General features: G+C 45.6%; 2 protein-coding genes across 5 annotated transcripts in view; one reads left to right on the top strand and one right to left on the bottom strand.

Annotated features, from left to right (window-relative positions):
• The window catches only part of VMP1 (vacuole membrane protein 1), a 62174-nt gene extending 48814 nt beyond the window's left edge, over positions 1-13360 (top strand). Inside the window, exons 10-12 of the mRNA XM_054647084.2 lie at positions 1269-1330; positions 11248-11350; positions 12550-13360. Coding sequence (XP_054503059.1) covers positions 1269-1330; positions 11248-11350; positions 12550-12693 — 309 coding nt within the window. The 3' untranslated portion in view covers positions 12694-13360. The remainder of the gene's footprint in view (positions 1-1268; positions 1331-11247; positions 11351-12549) is intronic.
• An 8971-nt stretch (positions 13361-22331) lies between these two features.
• Positions 22332-27765, bottom strand: TUBD1 (tubulin delta 1). Of its 4 annotated transcripts, XM_054647025.2 has the most exons (9): positions 27660-27765; positions 26655-26849; positions 26229-26376; positions 25835-26051; positions 24945-25176; positions 24111-24275; positions 23403-23534; positions 22752-22935; positions 22332-22665 (listed from the first exon to the last, which is right to left on the bottom strand). In XM_054647025.2, the coding sequence occupies exons 2-9, from the start codon at positions 26824-26826 to the stop codon at positions 22563-22565; spliced, it is 1353 nt and encodes a 450-aa protein (XP_054503000.2). In that variant the 5' UTR covers positions 26827-26849; positions 27660-27765; the 3' UTR covers positions 22332-22562. The 4 variants fall into 4 exon arrangements, with proteins under 4 accessions (XP_054503000.2, XP_077045001.1, XP_077045002.1 ...); XM_077188886.1 differs by lacking the exon at positions 23403-23534; XM_077188887.1 differs by lacking the exons at positions 26229-26376; positions 27660-27765 and having other exon boundaries at positions 26655-26766.
• Between the last annotated feature and the right edge of the window lie 57 nt (positions 27766-27822).

Genomic DNA, 27822 nt, shown 5'->3' with positions numbered 1-27822 from the left:
TTATATTTGGAATTACAGGTTTGATTTTTATTTAGGGGTAAAACTTGCTAGGTTAGATTTTCATAGTTAATATCACTGTGCTAAGTTGGTTTTGAAGAGTTTTAGGATACATTTTGGATTAGGGTTAGGACTGTGATTATTAGGGACTGTGGTCATTCTGTTCCATCACAGGTGCCCAAAGCTCTTTTCTTTTTTCCTGTTTCTGTCTGAATCAGGGTTATTTTCCCCTCTGTGATGGTGTTTGTGTGAGGGGCTGTGAATTTCCCTGAATTTCTCGGACATTGTTGACAGAGTAAAGTGACCTTGAGCTTCTGGGAATGGGAGTTTGGGGAGGATGAGAATGGGCAGCAAAAACACGGCAAGAAATGCAAACTGTGAGCAAACAGGGCCAGAAAGGGAACAGCTCTTCTTTGCTCTCCTGCCTCTTCTCTGAGGAGTAAAATAAAAAATATTGAAAATACTGAAATATTGAAAACAGTGAAAATACTGAAAATATTGGAAATAGTGAAAATATTGAAAATACTGAAATAGTGAAAATATTGAAATAGTTAAAATATTGAAAATACTGAAAATACTGAAATACTGAAAATATTTGAAATACTGAAATAGTGAAAATATTGAAATAGTGAAAATATTGAAAATACTGAAAATACTGAAATACTGAAAATATTGGAAATGCTGAAATAGTTAAAATATTGAAAATATTGAAATAGTTAAAATATTGAGAATACTGAAATAGTTAAAATATTGAAAATATTGAAATAGTTAAAATATTGAGAATACTGAAATAGTTAAAATATTGAAAATATTGAAATAGTGAAAATATTGAAAATATTGAAAATATTGAAAATACTGAAAATACTGAAATACTGAAAATACTGAAATACTGAAATATTGAAAATACTGAAATACTGAAAATATTGAAAATACTGAAAATATTGAAAATACTGAAAATATTGAAATATTGAATACTGAAAATATTGAAAATACTGAAATATTGAAAATATTGAAAATACTGAAATATTGAAAATATTGAAAATACTGAAATACTGAAAATACTGAAATATTGAAAATATTGAAAATACTGAAAATACTGAAATACTGAAAATACTGAAATACTGAAAATATTGAAAATATGGAAAATACTGAAATACTGAAAATATTGAGAAAGAAAGAGGAGAGCAGGGAAAGGCGGGCAGGAGCTGCTGGGGAAGGAGCCCAGGGTGGCTCCAGGCTTGGTGTGACTGCTCTTGGTTGTCCTTCCACAGAAACTCTTTGTCATCATCACCTTCAGCAAGCACATCGTGGAGCAGATGGTGGCTCTCATCGGGTGAGTAACCCCCAGCTCAGGAATTCATTCCTGCCTGCTCCCAGCAAGGGGAAAGCCCTGCAGAGGCAGCTCAGGGGCTCCTTTGGTGCAGGGTTCAGCTCCTTCCCCCAGCCCCTGCAGGTTCAGGGCTGTGGGATCAGCACAGAACTTCCAGCCCAAACCAAAATTCAGCCCCTCCACTCCCACATCCCTGCATTTATGGGGTGTCTGCCCTGGTTTTCTGCAGGGTGTAGTGGGTAAAAAATGAGAATGTTTATGGAAAATTGTATTTATAGAAAAAAAAATCAGAGAATGCTGTGGTTCCGTATTAAAAACCTGAGATTTTAAGCAGTGTTTAAGGTTGAAAATAAACATCCTCCTTAAGGGAAGTACCTCATACATTTACAACATCAAATCACTCATAAAACACCAGAATGAGAAATTTGGTCTGTGGAGCTTGGTCCCCATTCTGTGAAATTCTGTAGAAATGGACAAAGTGTCCTGGTTTTGAGAAGGTTTGATTTTTTAAAACTAAAATGAATCCAGCCTAACATAAATCCATAAAACAAATGTTGAGGTGTTGCTGCTTTTACAAAGTCTCTTCTCTGGGGTACATGGATATTTTGCTGCCCAAAGTGTAATAGCTATTTTCACATAAAAACCACACTCCTCAAGAAAAGTTTCAGGAGAGGAATGTCTGGAAATAATTCCTCTTAAACCAAAACTCCAAGCAGTGATGCTGAAAAAGAAAAGGAGTGTCAGAAGAACCTTGCAGGGCATTTCACTGATGAAACAAATCCTGGCTTTATTATTCCAATCATCTGCTCTCTACCAAAACTCAAAATTAATTTGTTGCTGTGAACATTATTTTCAAAAAGAGAGGGAGAGAGGGAAATGTGGTTTCTTTTAAGCATCCTGAGTTTTTCTCAGCATCAATCACTGCAGACACTTTGATCTGCCCCTAGCTCAGGTACATTTCCAAGGATTTACTCTCCTGTGGATGCTTTCAGCCAAACCCAGTAGATTTTTCCTACTTCATCTGTCTTGGAGATAATTTTGCATTGAATTACTTCGAGTGCATTCACAGGAGCTCTGCTGGACTCGGGTTTTATTGGAGGCTTGATGTCAGAGGTAAAAAATGTTCCTGGGAGACAGTGAGATTTTTGGAATGTCCTGGTACCCTTGACTTTGCTCAAGCTGTCTCCAGCATTACCTCATCAGTTTCTGGTGGAGGGAGCCTCAAACATGTTAAACAATACCTTGCCCTAAAAGCCCTGTTATTGAATTAAAGCAGAGCTCTGTTTCATGGGCACTAACTTCATTTTCATCAAATCCTATCCACCACGATGACTTTTAGGCTTTGCTTTGTCAGGGCTGTTGCTCTTAAACAATAGGAAATGTCTGAGCACAATACCTGCAAATAATGAACAATTTGATAGCCAGGATAAATGGAACCTAGACAGAAGATTAAGTTGTGAGATAAAGTCTGAGAAAAATCTGATTTTATAAGCTAGGGAGAATTTCTTGACAATTTTGTGATTTTTATTCAAAAAGCAAAACTGATTTATGTGCAGACCTTGTTTTTATTGTCACTGGGTGCTGCTGGGTCCCTCACTGAGCCTGCCATAACCAGGCATTTCTTATCATTTAATTTGATTTTACAGTTTTGTCTAGGTCTCCTTTACAAACAGATCATAAAATACTTTTCCTATTCATTAAATAAAAAAAGGAAACGGAAAAGAAAACGTGGCAGGAAATTAAGAAGCTGTTTACAGAAAATTTTAAATTTTGGTAGGATTTTTTGGCAACAAACCTTGTTGGGAATGAGGGAGATGAGTGGGTTTGAGCAGTGGGGATTGTATGAGGTGCAAATCCAAGCTGAGGAGGATTTCCAGAGGTGCTGGAGCTCCCTGGGGCTGGGAATTCCCAGCAGCTCCTGCTCTGGGCTGGGAGAGGACCCTGCCCTCCCTGGGCTCTGCTGGGGCAGGGGGCTCTGGAGTTGCTGTGTGTTCTGTCCCTTCAGCAAGGGTTTATTGCTGGTTTTATAAAACTCTTTAATTTCCTCGTGTGCTGGGGGGTTCTGGGCTCCCCCATCTTTCTGTTCCTGTTTTTCACCTCCAGCTGTTGGTGAAGTCCCACTGTGCAGAGTGCTCCAGAGCAGGGTGATGTTCTCTGGGAAGGGGCAGCTTTAAATGTGGGTTAAGAATTCCCAGAAAACTGCTGAAGAGGTAGTTCTGAAAGCACACAGCATCCCCTAAACTGTGGGATCCATTCTGGTGGGAAATGGTCAGAAAGAAAGAAAAAATCTACATTTGTGTAGGGAGAAATCCCACCCTGCCCACACAGATTCCCTCTGGCTGTGGTCAATGGTGAACTCCAGGCTGGAGGGTCTGGGATTGTTCCTGCAAGAGGTGCTCAGGCCCAGGGCTGGGTCCTGCAGCAAAACCAGTGAATTCCTGCCTAAATCAGAATCCCAGAGTGGCTTGGCTTGGGAGAGATCCTAAAGCTCATCCAGTCCCATCCCTCCCCTTCCACTGCTGGCCTGGGACACTTCAGGGATGGGGCATCCACAGCTTCCTGATGCCTTGTTAGTTCTAAAAGACTCATTATTCACTTAATTACTGACTGCATAAACTGGAGTTCAAACAGAACCCAGTGAGATTTTGCTGCTTTGCTTTTTAAGTCCCTTCTCGTGGGTGTTACCTCTGAGAATCCAGCAAACTCTGGGAAATCCACCCAAAAATATCAGTGCTCTTGAAGTGTCCCTAACCCAGTGGCTTTTGTGGAAGATCTTCCCCCCCTTCCCAGCTCTGCAGGGCAGTGGCAGTGATTGCACAGTGAAAGAAAAGCAGTTTTTTGGTCCCAGGTACTGGAAGCTTTGCCTGGACAAACCAGTTTGCTGCTATTTCTTGTGCCATAATTCATGGCTTACAGCTTAATCTCAGTTGATGCTGGTAAAGGGAGCGTGGTGTTCCTTTCACCAAAAAAGCACAAATGAGATCATGGGGACTGAGCTAACTGGAAAGTTTGCTTAAAGATTGTTGGGGTTTTTTTTAGTCAAAAATAATTTACAGTACAAGTTGAGGTTATTTCTCTAGAGCACAAGGCAAGAATTGATAAAGGGACAAGCAGAAATCTTGTCCTGGGCTGGGAAGAGCTGGGCAGTGGCTTCACAGCCTCCAGGGAGGAATTTGGGAAGGTTAAACCAATCCCCTTGACATTGCTGGTTGAAAACTCAACAACCTCCCTGCCACAGGTACACCAGAAACCTGGGGCATGTGTCCTGAGCACAGCAGAGCAGCTGCACACAAAAATGGCTTTATTGCCCTGAAAGGGACACAGATGTGGCTGAAATTTGAGGAGCTTTGGTGCTGAAAGGCTGCCAGTGGATCACAACAGAATTAGAAGAGTTTATTTGCAAAAGGCTCGAAGGATTTTACTGAATAAGCAAAGGTTTTTTTCCCCTAAATTGAGTTTTTCAAAAAGGAATCTTTAAAAAGCAAGCAGAAGTTTGGTTCCAAAGAGCAGCAGTGAGCAGAGCTGAGGACGGGCAGGTCAGAGATGTTGCAATTCCTCATTTTGAAAGCACGGATGGAACATAACAGAACGTCCCAGGGAAGAAAGCCCTGGAGCCTCCTGGGCTGCCCTGGCCCCTGGAGCGTGGCTCAGGTGAACCAGGACAGAGCTGGGCCCATGCTACCCCTGGAACCTCCTCCAGGATCCTCCTTCCCCCATCTCAGAGAGCAAATGAAGCTTTTAACCCCAAACCTCCCTGTTAAACCTGACCATAAAGCAGATTTATTTTCTGCAGCTTCAGAGCTCTGGGCACGGGGAACAGCTCAGCCCCAGAGCTGAACTGGGGCTCTGCCTACTCCAGGTTAGGCTGGACAGGGAGCTGGGTCCAGCTTTGGGGAGCCCTAGACCCCAGGGCTCAGGTTTGGGGCAGCCCCAGGTTTCCTTAAACCTAATTCAGGTTTTGAGCAGTCTGAGCTCTCAAGATTCAGGTTTTGGGCAGCCTCAGCTCTCAGGATTCAGGTTTTGGGCAGCCCCAGGTTTCTCTAACCTAAACCAGATTTTGGGCAGCCCCAGCCCCAGGTTTCCTTAAACCTAATCCAGGTTTTGAGCAGCCTCAGCTCTCAGGATTCAGGTTTTGGGCAGCCCCAGGTTTCTCTAACCTAAACCAGATTTTGGGCAGCCCCAGCCCCAGGTTTCCCTAAGCCTAACTCAGGTTTTGAGCGGCTCCAACTCCCAGGATTCAGGTTTTGGGCAGCCTAAGGTTTCCTTAAACCTAAACCAGGTTTTGGGCAGCTCCAGCCCCAGGTTTCCCTAAGCCTAAACCAGGTTTTGGGCAGCTCCAGCCCCAGGTTTCCCTAAGCCTAACCCAGGTTTTCAGCAGCCCCAACTCCCAGGATTCAGGTTTTGGGCAGCCTCAGGTTTCCTTAAGCCTAAGCCAGGTTTTGGGCAGCCTCAGCCCCAGTTTTCCCTAAGCCTAAGCCAGGTTTTGGGCAGCTTTAGCCCCAGTTTTCCCTAAGCCTAAGCCAGGTTTTGGGCAGGCCCAGCTCGCAGGGCTGAGTCAGGCTCAGGCTGAGCCCTGTGAGTCACTGCAGGGTCCTGCTGGTGGTGGAGCCTCGGGGAAGTGGATGGTTTAAATACTGTGAGAATCTTTATCAGCACAGGAAATGACAGCTCATTAAAATACTAACCGTTGAGCCAGTTTAGATCACTGTCTGGAAAAAAATTAACCATTGAAGGCTCAGAGGGCTCACCCGAGGAAAGGTGCCCTGTTGAGACAGGGGACACGTTATGCAAATGAATCAGCTTTGCTAATTGGCCAGTGGCATAAAAATATTTCCACTGGAATCTGTTTTTCAATGATTTTAAAATACCTGACTTCCAAAAAAGTTGATCCCACTGTGCTGGAGTGAAACTTGTGAGGGAGGGGTGGCTAAAATACCCTAAATATTAAAATCCCCAAATCCAGTGCCTATTCCTAAATGTTTCATTGCTTTGGAGCTGCAGGATGGATTTTCCTGGTGTTCCCACAGAGGAATGGAGAAATGGGAATCTCACACAGTGGGTGTTGGTGGGATTGTGATGTTTTCCACCAGGGCTGGGAAGGTGAAAGCCTCCTCTGCCTTCCCCTGTGGCCTGGCTGTCAATAATCCACTGCACGGAGCTGTTTGTAAAGAGCTGAAGGTCCGGGCAGGGAGGAGCCCATCCCAGCACGTTCCCTTGCTTGTGGCATCCCCCGGTGCCTCTCCCCTCCCTTTTCTGCAGCAGGAGATAATCCCTGGCCTTGGGCACTGCTGCTGTGTCAGAGCTCGGCCCTGTGCTCCTCGTGTGGAGCTCTGCTGCCATTTCCCAAAGCATGAATTGCTCTGCCTCTTTCGGCCCAAGAAGCTGAATCTGGGCAAAGGCTGCTGCTGTTTGCCCCAGTGTGTGGAGTCAGAGGGATTTTCCAAGCTGAGGGCTGTGAATATTGGAGGGATTATCCAGAAAGTGCAGCCTGACTCAATATTGCATCACCTTCCCCAGGTGTGTCCAGCCTTGTTTGCACCTCCTGCTCCCCCACGGGGCTCTGCTTTCCCTCCGGGTTAGAATTTCTGTGATTAAATTAAATTAAATCAAATATTAACTCCCATGTTTGCGACCCCCCAGTGCTCCCAGTTTCCTGACATCCCACTGGGATGGGTCCCAGTTGCTCTCAGGGCTCAGACTCAGGGCTGGCTGCTCTGAGGTTCCCATTTCCATCTTTAATTCCATCAGGAGCAGTTTGAGAACAGCTCAGGGTTATTCATCAGAAACTTCTGTAAACTTTTAAATTTTCACTCATGAAAAATCCCATGGTTTTGTTCCCAAAATTTGAGTCCACACTGGCAACATCTTTTTTTGGAAAACACTTGGGAATTCCACCATTTCCCCCTGGAAAAGTGAACAAATATCCCCACATGCTTTGCTCAAATGGGAATTTTATATCCTAGTGTATGGTGTGAGAGATTTTTTGTGAGATATTGGTGCAATGACACTGACAGAGCATTTGATAGAGACTGTAATTGAGGATTTAGCAGAGTTGGAATTAATTCCCTGAGTGTTCCCAACCTCTCCAAGCACAGGTTGAGAGATTTCAGTCATTCAGGAGCAACCCATGCTCCTAAAGACCTTGTAAGATTAAAATTATGTCTCCCAGAAATGCAAATACCATTATTAAATCGTTATAAATAAGCATTTTAATATTAGTAAAAATGCAGATGACTGGAATATCAAACAATTTCCTACTTTTTGTGAGCTGGCCCAGGGAAAACACAATTCTTTCTCCTCTGGGTTGGTGCTTCATCCTGGTGCCTTTGAGAAAAACTTTCCTGTAGTTCCAGAGGTTCTGTTAAAAAGATTTAAAGTTACCAAAAAAATCATTTAACAACCAGTGAAAGGCATTTGAGGTGCAGCTGCTGACAGGTGTTCTTGGAAAAGCAAATTAATAAATTTAAACTCAGATTTGCTGTAACTGGACTGGAAGTTTTTGGAGTCAGACTCTGCAGGTTCTTGGTGGAACTTTTAAAATAATCCTCGAGCAACTTTGCTGAATTTCTGTCATGTGCTGCTTCAAACAGATGGGGAGTGTTGTTTTATTTATTGGAAAAAGAGCTTTAGAATTTGTCTTTTGGATAGAAATTGTAGCTCTGAGTTTAAAAAAATGAAAAAGTGCATCTGTTTAATTACAAATACCAGGTAATTGTTCTGAAAACAGGCACCAAGAGTGTTTCTTCAGTGAATCCTAATTTTTTTATGGGTGTTTTCTGTTGTATTATTAGAACAGAAATCATGGTTTTTGATTAAAATGTTACAATTTTAGTGAATTCAGGATTACCAGAGGCTGCTGCAATTTCGGGGAGCCTGTTCTCATTTTCAACTCCTTGTGAAACACTAAAATTTAGCAAAGAATCAGGATGAATCCTAACAAAAAATTAATATTTAACATTAAGAGTTTCTAAAACAACTTCTGGATGAAAACAACTTCTGAATCAGAATTTCTCCTTCCATATTGTGGGTTTGAAAGCTGCCGGGTTTGATTCCCGAAGGAGCACAGGGAATTGGATTATTCGGGGTTATCTTCCAGCATCTTCCTGCTGCAGTGCCGGGAAATTTGCGGGATTTTGGAGGTGCTGAGTGCAGGAATTGTGATGCAAATCTGGCCCTGCCTGCTCCCACCCGGATCCCACAAAATTCATCCCCAGTTCCCCCTCCCCTCCTCGGGTCAGCACCCGAGGGGTCTCTGGGCTGGATTTGTGACCTTTGCAGGGATATAGAACTCACTTCAATCAAATGAAATTATTTTAAAGATTTTTATATTTAAGATTATGCCTTTGGATATCAGGTGAAACATAAGTGGACGATTAAATGGTTTATTTTTTAATTAAACTAATTAATTTTAAATTAAATTATAAGTTTTTTCCAAAAAAGCACCAGTAACCAACACTGTGCTGCCGAGATGGGATTTCAAGAATTTCATGTGGATCCCTGATTTTCTAGGTTTTTCCTCTGCTTATTTTTTACTCCCCATTTAAATCTGGACACATTTTTTTCATAATTGAAATCTTTACAAATGTACCAAAAATAGGAGCTGAGGTCCTTGCATTTAGGATCTTGCAGTTCTTCAAAATTGCTTTGATAAAATTACTTTTGTGCACTTAACAAACAGCCGTGCCCAGAAAAGGAAATAAAAAGTGAATTATTTAGTGAGAAAATTTTTGAAATATTGTTTTGATGCACCAGGAGCTCCTCAAGGCTCTGCTCTTGGGTTTCATGTCTTTGTTCTGTGCTTAATTTGATTTGGGGACTGACCCAGTTCAGTTTTCGGTGAGGAACGGAGTCATTTGAACACCACCCTGTTAATCATTGATCCCTCACCATTTAAATATTCCTCATTTCATAATCATGCAGCAGTTCAAAAGTAAACCATTACCTTGCAGTCGCTCCTCAGGCCTCCCAAGAATTGGGTGAGAAAGAAAAGAAACCTCAAAATGTGGCCGATGTTCCCGGCGTGACTCGTCCCGCCGGCCCTGGGAGAGCTTTTCCCAGTGCTGAGACACCTCAGGATCATTGGAATCCTCTGGAACATTGACACATCTTGTATAAAATGGATAAGGGACGTGCTTTGGGCACTATAGGTTTTTTTTTTTCCCAGAATTTTTACCAGTCTGGGCACAGAATTTCCTCACCCGGCGGTGAATCACCAGGGAAGCGACCTTTTGCTGGGAAATGGGTTCAAAAAACCTCCTTTGCCCCCGGCCATGAAGGAAATAAATAGATTTACTGGAGGAGAATGAGACACTTTGTTTCGTGCTTTTCATAAATTCCTAAAATTAGAAAGCTGTTATTTTTTAATTGGGCTTCGGCCTGGAAAAGAGAATATGGTGTCAGAGCAGGAGGCTGAGGGGAAGGGTTTGAGATGGGCAATTGTACAACTCCGTGCAGTTACACCTGGTGTACCTCGGCTCTGAAGGGTTTTACTAAACCCTCCCTGGAGGAGCAGCAGGAGTAGTGGGTATAATAAAACCAAATAATCAAAATTCAGGTGAGTTTTTTTTTAATGTAGAAGACCACATGTACGTTAATGTATAATGTAGATTTCTTTAAAATGAAGCAAAAATCAAAATCTCTCTTCTCTTTGCAATTGAAGTGATCAGTAATGAGAACTGCCCGGTGGCTGGGGCGGATCCAAGTTTGGGCATGTTCTCTCCACACAGCTCAGGCCGTGGGGCTCTGCTGTTCATTTCACATTGATATTTGAATTCGAGGAGTTGAATAATGTAGAAGAACACAGTGATTTATTTAAAATGAAACAAAATCAGAATCTCTCTTTACAATTGAAGTGGTCAGTAATGAGAACTGCCCCGTGCTGAAGTTAGGATGGGGTGGGTCCAACTTTGGGAATGTTCTCCCTACACAGCTCAGGCCTGCTTATCATGTACAATTTATATTTGAATTTGGGGACATTTTGAAGGGTTGTGACCATCCTTACAGCGCTTTGGTTCTCCTGCTAAGCAGGATTTAAGGAAAAGTTGCTGGGAAGGCTGGAGGCTGCCGAGAGCCGAGTGCTGCCCTTCTCAACCCGGGCTGGTCCCGGCTTTAGGAGTGGGGCTTTGAGCGGGCCCGGGCCGGGGCAGCGCTCGGGACTCGGGGCTGAGGGCTCGGGGCTGGGGTCTGAGGGCTCGGGCTCACAGGGCTCGGGGCAGCGCTCGGGACTCGGGGCTGAGGGCTCGGGGCTGAGGGCTCGGGGCTGAGGGCTCGGGGCAGCGCTCAGGGCTCGGGGCTCAGACTCGGAGCCTCTCCTTTGTTCCTTTGTTAATCCCGGCTCGGGGGAGGCGCTCCGGGATGGCTCCCGCATTCTTTCGGGGCCGGGATGACGCACGGCTTGTCCTAAAAAGGACTTGGCCGGGCAGAGGGGCCGGCTCCGTGAGGGAGAGGGGCGAGGCCTGGGCGAGCAGTTTCTTTTTTAACCGAGGGATGACACAAGCCCCAGTCATTTCCTCATTAATCGGTTCAAACCAGTTCTTACAGGAACTGCCGCTGATAAATGTTGGACTTCTCCGAAGTCATTCATTGGGTTCTCGGCGCTGCTGCCTCCCAGGAAATGCTCCGGCTCTCGGCTTCCTCCTCTCTTCCCAGCGCTGCCTCGCTCAGAAAGATTTTTCTTTTTAAGCACTTTTTGAGGATCTGGGGAAATGCATCCCTCCCGAAGTATCAGATCAAAAGATGAAATGCGATTTATTTCGTGGGGTTCTGTTTTGTCGAGTAGCTTCGAGTTCGCTGCTGAGTTGTGTCTCAGCCTGAACTTTGTTCTGATTAGGTAAAGTGGTAAGTTTAAAAAAAATGTTTTTTCTTTTTTTTTTTTTTCCTCCTCTATTTTGTCTTGTTCTCTGGGATGAACTTTCCATCAGTGCTATTCCGAGTATAGGTCCTTCTCTTCAGAAGCCATTTCAAGAATATTTGGAAGCTCAGAGGATAAAACTTCACCACAAATCCGACAGTGCTGTGCCACAGGTAAGACCCTCTTTGCCTCCCTCCGTCCCTCCCTCACTTTTTCCTTCCCTGCCTTCCTTAGACTTGTAGTTTTTACAATCATAACTCCCCATTCTGTTTTTCAAAGATCTGCACTCACCCAGGGAATAGATAAAAATCTCATTTTAAAAGCAACCTGGGATTTAAAAATATTGTGTGCTACTGGATTTAAATTCTTTAGAGAAAAAACGAAAGTATAAATCAAAACCGGTGGCTTGTCTTGCCTCTGCATTTAGCTCCCTCTTTAGAAAGTTAAATTTAAGGACAAAAAAGTTGCCTTTCCACGTGAAATGGTAACTGGGCAGCACCGATGCTTCAGAAGCCGGTGGGATCTGTGGCTCAGTGGGCAGTAAGAGAATTAAACTCCCCAGGCCTTGAGTCTTTGAAAGGAAAAGAAATTACAGTGTTCGGGGCAGGTACATGGGGCAGAGGTGCCCTTTGATATGAAAAAAAGGATTTAAAGTTTTTGAAAACTTGCCCTGAATTTTCAGTGGGACAGAGCAGCTTTGACATGAAATTCTTCAGGCTGCTGAGGCATTTTGAGGTGAAATCCACGGATCCGAGTGACATTTCATGTGCAGAACTCGCAGCTGTTGGGAAGGTCCCTTTGCCCGTTTGTTCCCACGAAAGAGCCGGGGCTGGGGAGGCTCTGCCGGGCCCAGGAAATGCGCGGGGATTGCTGAGCTGGGCTTTGCTGCCCTCCTTTGACAAAAAGCACAACTTGGAATTCCCGTGAAGAAAACGCGGCCGGGAACTTCGGGGCCACCAAAGAGTGGGATCCTAACGGGGAGATAACCCAAAAAAGGCAATTTAGGGAAAAAACCCCATTGTTAACCACCAACCTGATTTCCCTGCGAGGAACAGGGAGTGACAGGCAGGGGCTGCTAATTCTGAGCTCCGCGAATTGTTAAGGGAGCCCGGCCAATACCGGGAATAATAAAAACTCTGGGAGCCCTGGGAATGATCAGGGACTCGTCCTCTGCCCGCCGGTGGGTTTGGCAGCCCCTCCTGCATTGTCTTTCAAGGGACCTGCAGGAATCCTGTCAGCTCGCACTTGGTTCCTGCTTTTAATTTGATTAATTGTAGCTTAAAGACACGGTCAGGCTTTTCCCTTTCACCCAGAACTCTCCGTGTTCCTAATCTTCATTCTCCTCCTCCTCCTTTCTGTTTTGTCTCTTCAGGGGGAAAACTGGCTATCCTGGATATTTGAAAAATTGGTGATTGTCATGGTTTGTTATTTTATCTTATCTATAATCAACTCCATGGCCCAGAGCTATGCCAAGCGACTGCAACAGAAGATGTACTCGGAAGAAAAAACCAAATGAGCTTGGAAAAAACGGGAAAAACCCCTCAGGAGGGGTTTTGGCAGACACAAGAAATGACACAACTTTTCATATGTTTAAAAAACAGCATTATTCAAAAGGGGGAAAAAATTTTTAACATCAATTTTCAACTCTTAACAAGTTTTTTTGGTTTGTTTTATTTTGAAAGTAATTTGGATATTAGAGCAATGGTTTCATTGACAAACTTAGAAACGTTTCAGTAAGGTGTGAATGCTTCACCAGTCTGGGTTGTGTTTTACAGGATGGGCAGTGGGGTGTTAAATGCAGTTTAACACAAATGTTGTCCATCCAAATTACTTCCAAAACTGATGATTTAATACTCCCCATCTCCTGATTTAACTTCAGACTCACCTGAGGGTAACATTTTCTTTTGAAGGGTGGCTGGTTTGCTTTTTCCATCAGTTTCAAGACCATGAAAATGTAAATAACTGAGTACAGGCCGGTACAAAGTGTTGCATGTCCCTCATGGTAAGGCTGTTCTGTCTGAGTTCCCAGTGTCCCATTGCATTGCACGCTGGAAAAGCCACCCTCTCCAACTTCATGATGTTAGCAGAGATGGTTGATGTCAAAATGCTGAAGCCAACATTTTTTATTCTGTATATTTAGAATGAAGTTAAGATAAAAACTTTATAAAGTCATCTTATGATCATTCCAGAATTTCTTGTGTCAGTCTTTTGAAGCTGTTGCCTTTCCTCTCTCACTTTCGGATGCTCTGTGCATGTTTGCTCATCCTTCCTGCACTAAAGGTGCTCAAACCCTTTGTTCTTTTTTTGTTTCGTTCATTTTTTTGTTCTTTTCTCTTCAGGAGGTTTTGCTTAGCAAAGGGAGGAGGAAGGGAGGCTGTGCCCTGCTTGGAGCACAGTCAGTGCTTAAGTAGGTGAAATAGAGACCAAGATTGGTTATCTCAAATTCTGCTGGGGTGTTTGCCCCTGAGCCCTGAACTGTGGGCAGTGGAGGAGAGGAGAGGGGAAGAGTTGAGATCCCAGCTGAAAGCAGATTTGTGTCTACCCAGCAATGGTGCAGAGAACTTCGGGAACCTTTCCCCTCCTGCTTTCAGAGTCAGATTTGTTACAATCAGCCAGCTCAGATGTCCAGGAGCAGAATCGATACTAAAATGGCTCTTTTCCCTCTTCAGTGCCTCAGTCCCACTGCTGCTGTACCTGCCTTGCTCTCACCACTTGTGAACAATTGTTTTTCATTTTTATCATTTTTATCCTAGGGGGGTAAGCACCAGGAATTAATTTGCCTTGTTAATGAGCATTCTCTGAGCATTCCCAGAGCCCCGAGCTCAGTTGGGCCGAGGCTGCTCCTTGGCCAGGTGGGGCAGGCTGGAGCCGCTGTGCCGAGCTGTGCTGAGCTGAGCTGTGCCGGCCCTGGCTGTACCATCCTGTCGGATAGCTTATCAGACTGATGTTGACTGTTGGATCTCATGGCAACAACAGTCGGTAGGCTGTCTGACATTTTGGTATCTCTCATCTGACCCTTCCTCATCCTGCCCAGCTGTTCCCATCCAGCAGCAGCAGCAGCAGCAGCACATCTGTCAGTGCCTGGGCTGGCACTGAGCTCCAGCCCTGCCGAACAGAGCCTGCTGAAGGTGGAGCTCCCCTGCGGGGGCTGAGGTTTGTACCTTTTCTGGGAACTCCAGGCACTTCGGGGAGGGTTTGCAGGGGCTCTTCCAGCAGGTTCAGTCCCAGTGTCTGCAGTCCCAGAGCAGGAGTTGGTCACTGTGAGGGAGTTCAGAGCACCAAGGCTGCTCTGGTGGTTTTTAAAAGGTGAACAGTATTTAATACATTTACCAGTTTTTGTCCTGAATATGGCCTTTGACAGTAATGTCACAAAGAACTTGCTCTGGTCCAACTCCAAACCCCACAGCTGTGTTTGGAACTTCACCTTTCCAGCCTGCAGAGCCTGGGTGTTGCACTCTGTGAGGGATCACTCGGGACACTGGCTCAGTGACAGCCCTTGGCTGCTCTCCCCACTCCTTGTGGCAGCTGTTGGGTCCCCAGAGCTGTCACCTGAAGGCCACAGGTATTTATTTATTAACCTCTCACACTTCTGGGAGGGGATGGCATTGATGATTGATGCTGTGCTGGGGTCCCTGCGTGTTCTCAGGTTGGAATCAGGACATTGCAACAATAACAAAAAGAGAAAAAAACCCTTTTCCCTAGAGCCTGCACCAATAAACTGCACATTTTAGAGGTCTCCTTAGAATTCTGCCTCTTGCCCACTGGAAAACCACAAGGAAAACTGAAAACTTTTTCCCACTTTTGGTTCAATATGTTTACATATTTATAGTGTGAATTATATATATATATATATATATATGTTGTTCTTCAGCTTGTGTTTCCGTGTGTCCATTCCAATAAGCTCTGCTGTTATGGTGAAGCTTTCTAACTCTAATTAAAGAATAGAGTGATCATTCTACCTGCTTCTATCTGGGAGATAAGACTTGGTAAAAGGTAAAGAAACCCATAAAAATAGAAGGAAAATGACACAAAAATGACACAAACCTGATGAGATTTGCAATGGATAGTTTTATGTTTGCTTAAATAAACAAAGAAATAACGTTTCCCAGTGTTTATTTCAGCTGGATTGTTTCCATTCTCTTATTGAACTCTCTTGGTCACACTGTGACATTTGGGTCCCAGGCATTGTCCAGTGTGAGCACAGGAGATAATTCAGGAGATAATTCAGGAGATAATTCAGCAGTTGCATTTTGTGCCTTCAGAGAAGGACTCAGCCTTTAGCACTTGACCTCAAAACGTGGATTTTGGTCCCTTAACCCAAAGTTTCCTTTTGTTGTACATCTCTTCATTACACATTAGCAGCAGTCAAGTCAGTTCAGTGTGTTGGGGACAAATCCAAAGGGAGCTCTTGCAAGAGGAACAATCTTGGCACAAATCCCTATTTTTAGCTGCTGTTTTGTGCAGTTAGACACTAAATAAAGTACCTTGCTTTTTGCTGGGAATGAGTGAGAATCACATGGAGGTAACAGCCCTGTAAGAACAACTAATGACTTTAATGTGAGAGATTTTTATTTTAGTCCCATTATCTGTGAAACGAGGTCAGGGGGGCTGCAGCTCCTCCTCCTCTGGGTTCTCTCCCTGTTTTCCCGTGTGCCCTGGGGATTGTGGCTGCCCACACCTGAGGTGGCAGCGCTGCCACCCCTGCCCCGGCAGGAATTGGTGCTGCAAGCAGAGCTCAGGGCAGGGCAGGGCAGTCTGTGCATCCCTCAGAGCATCAGAGCTGCTGCTCCCTGTCCCCAGCCCTGCCCTCCTGCCCCTGTCACCCTGGCTCTGTTCAGCTCCCCCAGCTGCCTGCTCCTGCCAGAACATCCTTGTCACCGACACTTGGCAGGGCCTTGGTGCTGTTCCAGAAAGTCCTTCCCTGCTGTGCTTTTGGCCTTCATTATTTCATTATTTCATCGTTAGAATCAGCCTCCCCCTCTTAGCTGCAGCCACTGCTCAGTGCAAACACTCGGGATGTTTCCCTGATTATCAAGCAGAAATAGAAATACTAGTGAACAAAATCGATGGCAAGTGTAAAGAATGGTGGGGCTTGGGTGTGTTCTTTGGAGGTAAAAATGATCAGTTTTCTTTGAAGCACATGGTTTAAAAATATTTTTTAATCAGCAGTTAAAAGGCTGGATGTAGTTATAGGTAAGGTAATTGGAATGACTCTTCTGAGATTTAAAATTCTGCTTTTTTTTGCTGTAAATTTGGTTGTTTTTTGGAGAGAAAGGAAAAGCAGTAAGAAAACAGTGAGAACTTCCCCCAGCTCTCTGCAGACGGCAGCAGCTGCTGGAGAGTGGGAGGGGATCCTGATGGGCAGGTGAGGATCGGTGCTGGATCACTGGGACAGGCCCCTCCCTGTGAACCCCTCTGGTGCTTTCAGACAGGGGGTAAATGTCTGCATGTGCTCTTGCAAAGTCATTTCTAGCAGGATTGGGGTGAAAAACTCTGAGCCTGCTGTGGCTTTGCTAATTCAGGTGCCTAATGGAGGGTAGGAAGTGCTGGCCTGAATTTCTTCATACATTTCACTTGTTTATCGATGCATCCACTCAGCCTTCGTGAAAGGCAGCAGAGCATTGTTCTGGCCGAGGGAGAGGCTGGAACAACCTGGGTCAGCTGTCACAGGAGGGGAAGGAGCTCAAACAGAAACTCACCACTGTTATGTCACCTCTCCAAAGTGGGAGAGCCCTGCTTGGAATGTGACTGCTTGGAATGTGTTAAAAATTCAGGAAAAAGACCTTGGTAATTTGGTCTATAAAATGTGATTATTACCATGTTTGAATTACAGTGAAGAGGTTGTTGAGGCCACTCAGCCTTTCAGTGCTGGCAGTGTCCAGGTGTGGTGGAACAAAGTGCAAATGGGAACCTGGAATGAGCCCAGCTTGGGGTTAGTTTGCTTTAGCACTGCCCTTTGTTGTGCTGAGGAGGTTTTATTAATTTATTATTATTATTATTATCCCTGAACTGGGTCAAAGAGCAGCGGCTGCATTAGCGTTAGACCAAAGGTCAGCGTTCAGCAGCGCTGTTTGAGGGGTTCTGAGCCCCTGTGGACCCTTCCCGGGCAGCCCCCAGGCCATTGCTGGGCTGTTCCAGCGCTGCCCGGGCCGTGGCAAGGAGGAACCCGGGGGGGGCAGCGGCAGCTCGGGGACCGTTCCTGCTCTGCTGAAGCCACACCCGGCTCTGCCAAGGGCTCCTCTGGGCCGCCACCGCGGGCTGGTGACTCTGGTGTCACCTGTGAGAAGTTCATGGCACAGCCACGCATTGCCCAAAGCTCCTTGCATCAGGAAATGACCTCGTGGTGTCTCTTTGTGCTGGCAGGAAAGAGCCTGGCAGTTCTCTTGCAGGAGCTGCTGCTGTTTAAAACATCAACACCTTGTTCAGGGCTCACACTTTGAGGGACTGTGGCTTGCCTCAGAAAGGTTATTAGGATTTCTCCATCCTTTGATGGGAAAACACAAGTTTCTGTGCTCAGCATTTCTCTGTCTCAAAGAGAAAACACATTCAGATTTACAACCTCGTGCAGATCCCACCATGGTCACAAAACCTCTCTGGGCTGGTTGGAAACCTCACTGCTCCCAGGGCCTGCATTGCTGCAGCTGCTCTCTGGAGAGCTCTTCGTATTTAGGATATTTTCATAACGTTTCATTTCTCAGATTCCTGCATTTGTAGGTCTCTCCTCAGCCCAGCTGACCTCCTGTGACACAGGCAGTGCATTCCTGGCTGTTGTGTAAGGCCCGAGGTGGGGAGCAGCAAGGAGGAAACTTTTAAGATGCCTGAAGCTGGTATTTACTTGACTTCCAACTAACGGGTGCCAAAACCATTTTCAGAGCAGTATTTTGCTACTGCAAGTGGTGATTTTCATTCTCTGCCTCCTTTAACTCTGTACAAAGTGCCTCTCCCTCCTGCCTGGGGCAGAGCCCAGGGCAGCCCAGGAGGAGCCAGGTGTCTGTGGGGGAAGTGAGGCAATCTCTGGCAATAGATTCCAGCTGGGACTGAGAGATCCTTGCAATTCGGTGAGAAAGGAAAGGCTTGAAGTGGTGTTTGGCAGAGCCTGAGAGCCCTTGCTTGAAAGTGTCACTGCTGTGCCCTCCCTCGAGCCTCGGAGCCCTCTCTGCCCTCGTGTGGAGCCGGTTTTGGCCAAGTTCAAGCCTGTTCCCTGCAGGGTTGTTCAGCTGGAACAGGACCCCACGGGCTGAGGTTTCCTTCCTGATGTCACTGAAGAGTGAGCTCTCCTTTCACAGCACACGCCAGGTTTGTGTCTGGTTCTTATGTGAAAATACTGGGTTTGAGGGGGAGCCTGACTAAATCTTTATAGAGGAAAATAATATGAAATTCTGAGACTGTGTGGCTGGTGGGGGGGAATGGAAGCTTTGTTCTTGGGAGCAGTTTTGAATTGGATTTTTGGTTTTTCATTGCCATATTTATGGTTTTGACTGTTTTGGTTATTTCACCAAAATTCAACCTATAAAGGAAAGATTCACAACCCCAAATCACTCCATGAACACAATTGCTGACTCCAGAGACTCCCAGGCAGGTAACACAGGCTGGAATTGCCCGCAGTGGGGTGGGGAGGAAACTTCCCAGAGTTTGCTCTGCAAGTGGCAGAGGACAGGGCAGCAGCAGTGAGCCCCTCCTTGGGCAGATGAATCCTTGGGCTCAGGATGGTTCCAGGCATGAGGGGAGCAGGAAGGAGCTGTGAGCCAGGGCCCAGCTCTCAGCAGCCCCACAGGAGCCTGCAGGGAGCAGCCCCAGCTGCCCTTGCCAGCCCCAGGCAGGATTTGATTCCACCTTCAGCCTCTGGGATGGGCCTGGAAATGATCTGGTACATCTTGGGCACTGCTGGGCACAAATTCAAACCCAATGCTGCCCACAAAACACCATCTCAGGCAACTGAAGGGTATTTTTGTGAGCCTTAAATAAACATGACATTGTCCATGTAACCAAATATGTACAATAATCATTTTAGCAGAATGCACCCATTTCAGTGCAAGTCCAGCACGGGGCTCCTTTCTCCTCACACACAACCAGTGAAACAAAACCTCAAGAAATGTTTTTATGTCTTTTTTTTTGTTGTTGTTGTTTAACTAGTGGCTTATTTAGTTTCTCCACTTAGTGCTTTTACTTTTAAAATAGGAATCTTGGCCTGGAGAACACCCTCAGTTTACTAAGTTTTATATCTTACAGTGTAACATTTGGGATTTTTAAGTTTGGCTTTAAGACAAGAAGGTTTCTAGCACCTAGTCCACACAGATAAGTGTGACTCTCTTAGGAGCCACTGTTTGATATCTCTCAGGCTTGTATGAACATGGGGTTAGAATTTACATTTCTTCCTTGCTCTTTATCATGGAGCACCTTTACTGTAAAAATTGCCTTGATTTCCTGAGGAGCAGCTTCTCCCATCTCCCCTCTGGGGCCGTTTGCAGCTTTTCCCTGTGGGCGGCAGGAATTTCTCTCTCACAGCTCCTGGAAAGGGTTAAGCGGGGCTGGGCTGTGCAGGGGAAGCGGCCGGGCCTGCGGGGCCAGGATCCCACAATGGGGCTCAGAAGGGACCATTGTGAGCCCGGTTGGGCTGAACGAGCCGGAAAAGCTCCGCGCTTCACACTCGGCGTTATCAGCTCCAGCTCCAGGCCTTGGAGCTGCCCGGGCTGCCCTGGGCAGAGCCGGGAGCAGGAAGCTCCGGGGGCTTTGGCTGCCCTGGCAAAGCTCGCTCCGGGCTGCCCTTGAGGAAAGGCAGCAGCTCGGTTCCTTTGGGAGCTTTTCGGGCTGTATCGGATCCATGAATCACTTTCCTGATTCCTCTTGTGCAGTTTTTACAGTGGAGTCCAGCAAAAAGCAGATTTCTTTAATGTACACTCAGTCCTATTTCCTTTTGGATGTTTGGGCTCTCATTTCATAATATTTATCCATACTAAATTTATTAGCAAATGCAGAAAGAAGTGAATTATTCATTCAAGGCCCTTTTGTACCTTAGTGCTTCTCAGTAGTGTTTCAACTGGTAATTTGAATATAATTTCCTCTTTTCATGTGTTAAACCCTGGTTGTTGTGGGAACCACAGATTCTTTTCTCTTACACATTTCCATCCTTCCTGTGCTGGTACTGAGTCTAACCTTAAAAACACCAATATCTATTTCTGCCCAAAGAAATAATTTGTAACTACATTGCCAAACACTGTGTTTAAAACATTTTAGATTGTTAAAGGTTATTTTTGATTTTGGTGGGTTTATTTTGCTTTGTTTGTGGGTTGTTTTTAGGGGGGTAGGGTTTGTTTTGTTTTTTTTTTTTTTTTTTTTTTTGTGGTCAAATAAATGTTCTCCTGTCCATGAAATGTCTGCTATCGTTGGAGTTCTTGAATCAGCTTCCAAGTGAGCTGCACCTGTCTGCTCCAGCAAACAATGGTGAGACTGGAGCATTGTTCTGCCTTAGGGACATCCTGTGGGGGCTTTGCCTACCACGAGCAAGGTCAGGGCCCCTGGGTCTGCTGTTCCTGTCTGAGCCATTGGCCTGTGCTGACCTTTGATCTGCCTCTTTAATTGCAATTGTTAATGGAATAAAGGCCTCCTTCCAGGCTCTATTTGCATAATTAATTTTCTCAATTACATAGAGAATTACTCCTCCACTTTTAATGCCATTGCAGGTGATGACAATTTGACAGTGGCTGCTTACTTCCTGTCCCTCTGACCCTCTCCACATCCTGGGGAAAAAATAAAGGAATCCCATCATAGATCAAAAAAAAATGAAGGCTGAGTTTGGAAAAGGGTGTGAGAATTTCAGGACTGAAAAACATTCACAGGAAGAAGCTCAGAGGTGCCTAAAACAATTCCTGTCAGCCCCTGCTCCAGAGCAGTAGGGGATTATAGCAGCTAAAATTTGAATTTCTGCTTTGGGGTCAGACATCTTACCTGTGTGCTGTGCTTCCTGACATGGCACAAATTCTGCCATCAAACAAACAAAAAAGACCAAATATCCTGCTCCATTAGCCTGAAGTGCCATAAATAAATAACAAATATGGTTCTGTATCATTCATGGGTTCACTGAGCACCTGCTGTGCTTGCCTCATGCTCAGAATTATGAATGCAGAGATAACACGAGGTTATTTCTGCAATAAAGTTATTTATTGCCACAGCACTACAATAACCCAGTGCTCTCTTCCTCCTTTCTCAGGGCACTCACCTGTCCTTAGCCTTTTGAAAAACTCCTTTACCTGTTCTGTGAAGGGAGAAGGAAAAGGATTCCTGGGACCTGGCCAGCTTTTCATGGAGTTACCTGGTCTCATTTCTGGAAATTCTGTTTGTGATCTCTTGAAGACACCCTGGGAGTTTATTTCTGTGCTGCTGGACATCCTGTGCCTTTTGGAGGAGGGAGAAGCTCACCATGGTCTCCTTTCCTGACCCTTTGTTCCTGCAAACTCCAATTGCCTGTGCTGTTTGTCTGAACTTCTTGTGCAATCTTTGCTGCAGTTTCTTCTGTGAAAATACCCAAATTAGACAATGGTTGAAAGTGGCAGAAACAGCAGAAAATCCCTTCTGGCCAGAGCAGGTCCCAGCTCTGAGCTGCCAATGAAATGGCACCAAAACCTGAAGGGGCACTGTGAAATTGGTCCATTTGTCAAGGAAAATGTCCTTGAGATTGATTTAATTCTTTTAATTTTTGGCCTGTGGGATTATTTCTGTGGGAGAACAGGGTGAATGGGGGGAATGGCAAGAATTCCAAAGCTCCCCTACCATTAATGAAGAGCTCAGTGTTACAAGATAATCTTTAATTCTCCTGCACTCTTTTATTCATTTTAATTCAGTGGTGCCTTCCCAAGTCATTCCCCCCCTTCTCCAGCCAGGAGGGAGCTGCAGCTTCCCAGGGCACCACCTTGTGGTCGTGGTAAAATTCGTGCAAAAAGGAGCCGAGTCCTTCGAGGGACTTTGGAAATTAGAAAATGTATTGTATTTATGATATCAAATGATAAATTCTTACATCTGCAATTTACCAGCCATCCCCATCGCAAATATGTTTAAATAATTAACAAGTTAATTAACTTATAACTTGGAGAAAAGCAGTAGTTGTACTTTTGCTTAGTGAAATGGTCAGAAAAGGATGTAGCTACAGTATATAGCAAATGTATTGAAAAATAGGTATTTATTAGATATATTAAATAAGAATAATATGAATATATTCAGTTCAGCTACAGTTCTTGCTATTCACACACACACAGACACAGACACTCTGCTCCTAAGACTGAAAAATAGCTCCAGTCAATAATTTACATACTTCAGGGAGTTGGTGGAAGGTTTTCCAGCTTGGTTCTTTCAGGAAATCTCTATTTCAGGCCCTCTTACCAAAGCAATAAATCACAGATTGGTGTAACTGGAGATAACTTGTTCCAGGGTTGTGAAGCAGTCCAGGAAATCTTCCTCTTGGATTCCAAACTTTGTGTACTGGTGGAGGTAAGCTCTGTGTGTTGAAGAATGGCTCAGACATTAGAAATCAGTGAAGATATTGGTAATTAGTGAAATACCTGCATAATTATTTTCACTTACTTGGAAGCAAACATATTCCAAGCTTTTCCTACGATGCTGTCAAGAGGTTTCAGCAGGAACTGGCTGTTGCTGACCAAAGCTGCAGATTTTTCATACTTGTTAAATGCTCTGGGAGTTTTCCATGCATTAAAAGCCTCCTGGGGGTTCAGCCACGATGTGTACAAGGAGGGATCTTGGAAACTTCCTGCAGCAGAAACAGGAGAGCCTTTGGAACAATCCCACCCCTGATCCCTGTGTGGCCTAATCAGTGCTGTCACCTGCACAGTGGGCAGCCTGCTGAAAATACAACTTTAAACAGGTTCCTCAGATTACCTAGGAGCACACTGGTGTGGATACTGCAGCTGCCAGCAATGCTCACCACTCCAGAAACTGCTAAATTTATTTTCAGCCATTATAGCCAAGAATTCCAGATATACAGACTCCAATCTCTTCCTCCTTCCCTAAAGTGCTTCAGGAAACTCAGAAGTAAAACACAACAGCCCTAAGCAATTAGACAATGTGGCCTTGGACAGCAAAATGTTTCTGGAGGGAATATCAACTTTAGGAGTCAAATGTGTGGTCCTGGGATGTTTCTGTTTGCACCAGGTGTGGCTGCAAAGGCAGCAGTGAGATGTGAACCCAGCCCCCCGAGGTGCTGGGCTCCTCCCTTACCCAAGTCCACGCTGTGCACATCTTTTCCTCTCAGGACAAGCAGGTTGGCAATGGAGGTGTTGAAGTGCAGGGGTTTGTTTGTGCAGGGGATGGAGGAGCCTGCGTGTGGTGGTCGCACTTGCCAATCGATGCCTTTGGAATTTGGGAGAAGGAGATGGAAAAGCAAGTGAATGTTTTGTGAGGATGCAGATGGGAACTGTCCCTGTGCCCCAAGCTGAGACCACACTGGAGTTTGTAGCAGTCACACAGTTCCCAGAGAACAGCAGTGCTTGTCCAGCAGGATTTGCCTGGGTACCTGTGTGTACACTGAGCAAGCCTCCAGCCCATTCCTTGCATAACTGGGAGCTGTAGCTGAATTCTCCATGTAAATCACATGGGAGAGCTGAGCCTCATTTTTATGCATAGAAGGTGTAAAAAGAAAAAGCAGAGCTCACCATCCAAGGAATGTTCCAAATGAGTTATGTAAATGAAGTGCACAGACTGTCAGCTTGGTTTGTGTGTTTCCAAGAGTTATAATTAACTGAGATGTCTGGAAGCAGAGCAGGAGCAATCAGGGAGCAGCTGGGGGAATGGTGAAAGGAGCAGCTGGTTTGGTGGGGGCAAACTCCTGCTGAGGGCAGCAGCTTCTTCTGAACTCTCCCAACCATGCAGCTTTATTGCATCTGCACAAATGAAGGTTTCAAGAGTGAAGGGCTGGTGTTTATTTACCTTCCTCCATCTGAGCATTAGCAATGAGCATCTGCCTGAGGTGTTTGAGGAGGCCAGGCCAGCTGAAGGTGCTGTAGGGCAGGGAGCTCTCAGGCATCTGGGGGATGTTCCTCAGGCCCAGCATCCTGAACTCGGGATGTGGGACCAACGTCTCCATCAAATCTCCTGAAAGGAGAAAGCAGCAGCTGCTCATGTTTGACAGAGATATTGCACAGGGCAGTTCAGATGGGAGGGACTGGGGAATGTTCACAGGTTTGGCAATTTCAAAGCCATGCAAACTTGCTGGGTGTTGCTGAGTTCTGTACAGGGGGTTGGTAGCTTTTATGTTACAGTTTCCTTCAAAAATCTCAAGGACTCTCTCTGCACTCCAGACAGATCTGGAGGTTTAATTTTACAAGCAATATGGGCAACTTTCTCTAATTCTTTCAAGGTACAAATGTCAGTCTGCTGCATGTTTCTACCCAGTTCTCTGCTCACCTCTTCTGCCTAAGCAAACTTTAAAACAGTCAGTTTGTTTCAGCTCATCCAAACTTCTAACCCAAAGTGAAATGTGGAACTCAGTCCAAAATTACTGCCCTGCACAAATTTCCTCTGAAATGTAAACAGGTACAAGGGAGTCTGTGATCACTTGAAAAAGGAGAAACGGGGTTTTTGGTAAAGAATGAAACCAGAAGTTGGGGGAATCTATTTTTGACTCTGCTACAACATTGGGATTGAGCTTCTTTTCCTGTCCTAAAACTTGGGATGTATCCAAACACTCGAGCAAGGAGCCTGCAGCACTTCAGCTCCAGCTTTGCTGAGCCCACCAAGGTGAGTGGCTGCTGCCTTTGGTACCTAAGGGGTTCCTGCTGTAGCCTGAGCCCCCTCCTGCAGGGTGAGCAGGCTGGAAAACGCTGCCCAGCTGGTGGGCAATGACTTGGTTGACATCCCTGAAGGAAATCTGTTTGATATTCATCAGCTGGGCACAGATCTTGTGGATGACATCATTCTCGTGGACAAGGAGGGCATCTGAGGAGTGGTACAGATGTGACAGAGTCAAAACAGAGTTGTAGTTTTGAACAATGACCTGGAAGCAAACAAAAAACACACACAAAGAAGAGTCAAACAATTTAATCTCCTTTGAGTTTATAATCCCCTGGCTCCTGCTGTTTCCTCAGTTATGATTTAGGAAGTGATTCATTTTCTTTGCCAGAGTGCAGAATGAGGTCAGAGCCTTTTCATGGAAAGAGGGCAAGACCTGTGAAAATCAGGTTATCCATCCCTCTCCAGACAAACATGCTGGCACCAGATCTGCCTGGGAACTGATTACAATGCTGAGATAAGAGCACAGCAGGAGATTTCTAGTTGGCTTCTTGTGAATCTGCATCACTTCAGCAATTAAATTATCAAGAGGAATTTTTTTGGTAAAAATTCTTTGGGTGTGATAGTGACTCACTTGAACTTTTTCAGTGTAAAATGTAGCCATTTTTTATGTTTATTTCTATTTTTATTTTTTCTATTTTTATTTTTTCTATTTACCCATTTTATGGCTATTTCTATTTTTATGTTTATTTCATTTTATGTTTATTTTATGTATGTTTATAATTACCCATTTATTATGTTTATTTACCTATTACTTAGTTTATTTCTGTTGTAGGTATTTTGTTTAAAAGTAACCACTGATTATAAACCTATAAATTCCATGTAAAATATTATTACATATTAAAAGGCAACATAACATTCACCTCCCCAGTGCCATAGGGCCAGATGATGTGGTTCAGTATGAAGGAGCTTGGAAAAGCATCTCTCAAACACTGGGTCACAAAGGCTCCCAGGCCTGATCCTGTGCCCCCAGCCATGCTCATGACTGTGAGAAATCCCCCCAGTCTGTCACACCTCTCTGCTTCTCTCTGCACCAGGTCCATGATTGCTTCTTTGTGTCTGGGCCCATGAACACAGTACCTGTGGGTGACACAGAGCTCCAAGACAGGCCATCACAATGAAAGCACAAAGGTGAAGTTATTCATAAAGCACGTTTTACTTTCAGTGCCACAGCTGCAGCATTACCAATCCTGGGGAGTCTGAGCACCTCCTCAGCCTCCAGAACTGCCCTGGGGAGGCTGAGGCAGCTGTTCCTACCCGTTGGCCCAGTTGTTCCCAGATCCTTGCTTCTGGCAGAAGTGTGAGCGGCTGCTGTACCTCCAGTGGCCAGAGCTGGCAGCCGTGGCCAAGGCCTGGCTGATCACTTTGGGCTCCATGTCCACCAGCACGGCCCGGGCAACAGGCACTGCACAGGAAGGAAAACAGACCTGGGGAAAAGTGCTGGTTGTTTAATGGGATGATGGGCTTGGATGGCTACAATGTCCCGGGGTTATTCCTACCACTCCTAATGGGCCAATACAGAAAGGATCTGGCCATGCCCTGATTTCTGCTGAACCATTTATTGTGCCAAAACCAAATCTGAGCTCCAGAGTACACAGATCTTTCATGAAATAAACCATTTGATGTTTCTCTGTGCTGAAATCAGACCCTCAGAGGGGAAAACAAAGCCCTTTAAAGCTGTACCTGCAGATTCCTCCTGGCAGAAGAACCGTTCCTTGCAGGAATCTTGGTAGGATTGGTTCTCATTTTTGGAGCACAGCCCGTGGGTGCCAAGGATGTCACTGCAGAGAGCACTGAACACCTCGTGCCCAATCTGGTTCCCACACTGCCCGAGCTGCACTGTGACAATTGACATCCTTATTCACTTGGTGTTTAAGCCTGAAAAAGAAATTACTTGTATTCTCACTTTTGCTTGGTAAAGCAGGATGGGAATAAGTAATTATAACTCAAGAGTTAGAGGACTAGGATGCAAAATTGGAAATCTTAAACCAGTTCAAAAACGTAGCTGTTTTCCAGCTGAGAACTGCACCAGGCCTGGTGTCCAAGCCTGCTGAGGACAAAAGGACTCCTTGCAGAATTCCCCTTGTTTCCACCACACAGAGCAAACTGTTTGACTCCATCCTGCTATGTTTTGACATTTTTCTCCACTCCGCATTTGACAGCAGCTCTGCTTTCTCACTTTTCTACTCCTTCACAGAAACAAGGTCAATTTTTTTTTTAAACTCTCTTGGTTATTCTGGGCTGCTGTTCCTCACTGCCATGCCAGCCGTGCCTCAGCCCTCCTGTACCAGCACTCATTGCCATTCCTGTCTGATTCCAGCCCGTGTCGGGCCACGCCGGGCGTCACTGGGAGACCGAGTCACCGCTCACGCAGAAAATAAATAAATATCTGAATTACTGCCAGGAAAGGCTCATGTCCAAAGCGTTCGACACCGACCCTCCCGTGCCCGATTCTCTCCGCGGAGAGCCGCACTCGGGTCCCCGCGGGCACAGAACCCCCTCAGGGTTGGGCTCCCCCTCAGGGTTGGGCTCCCCCTCAGGGAACACCGCCATGTTCCCGGCGCTGCCTCCCCTCACGCCCCTCGGTCCCGAGGCCCATCCCCGAGCCTTTCTCCTCAAGATCCCGTCGCGGGGTCCCGATGATGTCGGTGCAGGTCCCGGTTTGCCCCGGGGTCCCTCAGGTCTCACCTCATCCCCGCCTTCCCCCGCCGCGCCTTCGAACCGCCCGCCAGGCGCACGCGCACAGCGCGCTCTGGGCAGGCGGCCCGGCCGCTCCCGCCCGCCGTGGCTTCACGGCGCCCTCTGCGCACGCGCCGCCCGCGCGGCTTCACCGCGGGCTCCGCGCAGGCGC

The sequence above is a fragment of the Agelaius phoeniceus genome, chromosome 20 (genome assembly GCF_051311805.1).
Source record: "Agelaius phoeniceus isolate bAgePho1 chromosome 20, bAgePho1.hap1, whole genome shotgun sequence".
NCBI lineage: Eukaryota > Metazoa > Chordata > Aves > Passeriformes > Icteridae > Agelaius > Agelaius phoeniceus.
The sequence above is the reverse complement of the archived record's forward strand: the minus strand, read 5'-3'. Positions and strand labels throughout refer to the sequence as shown.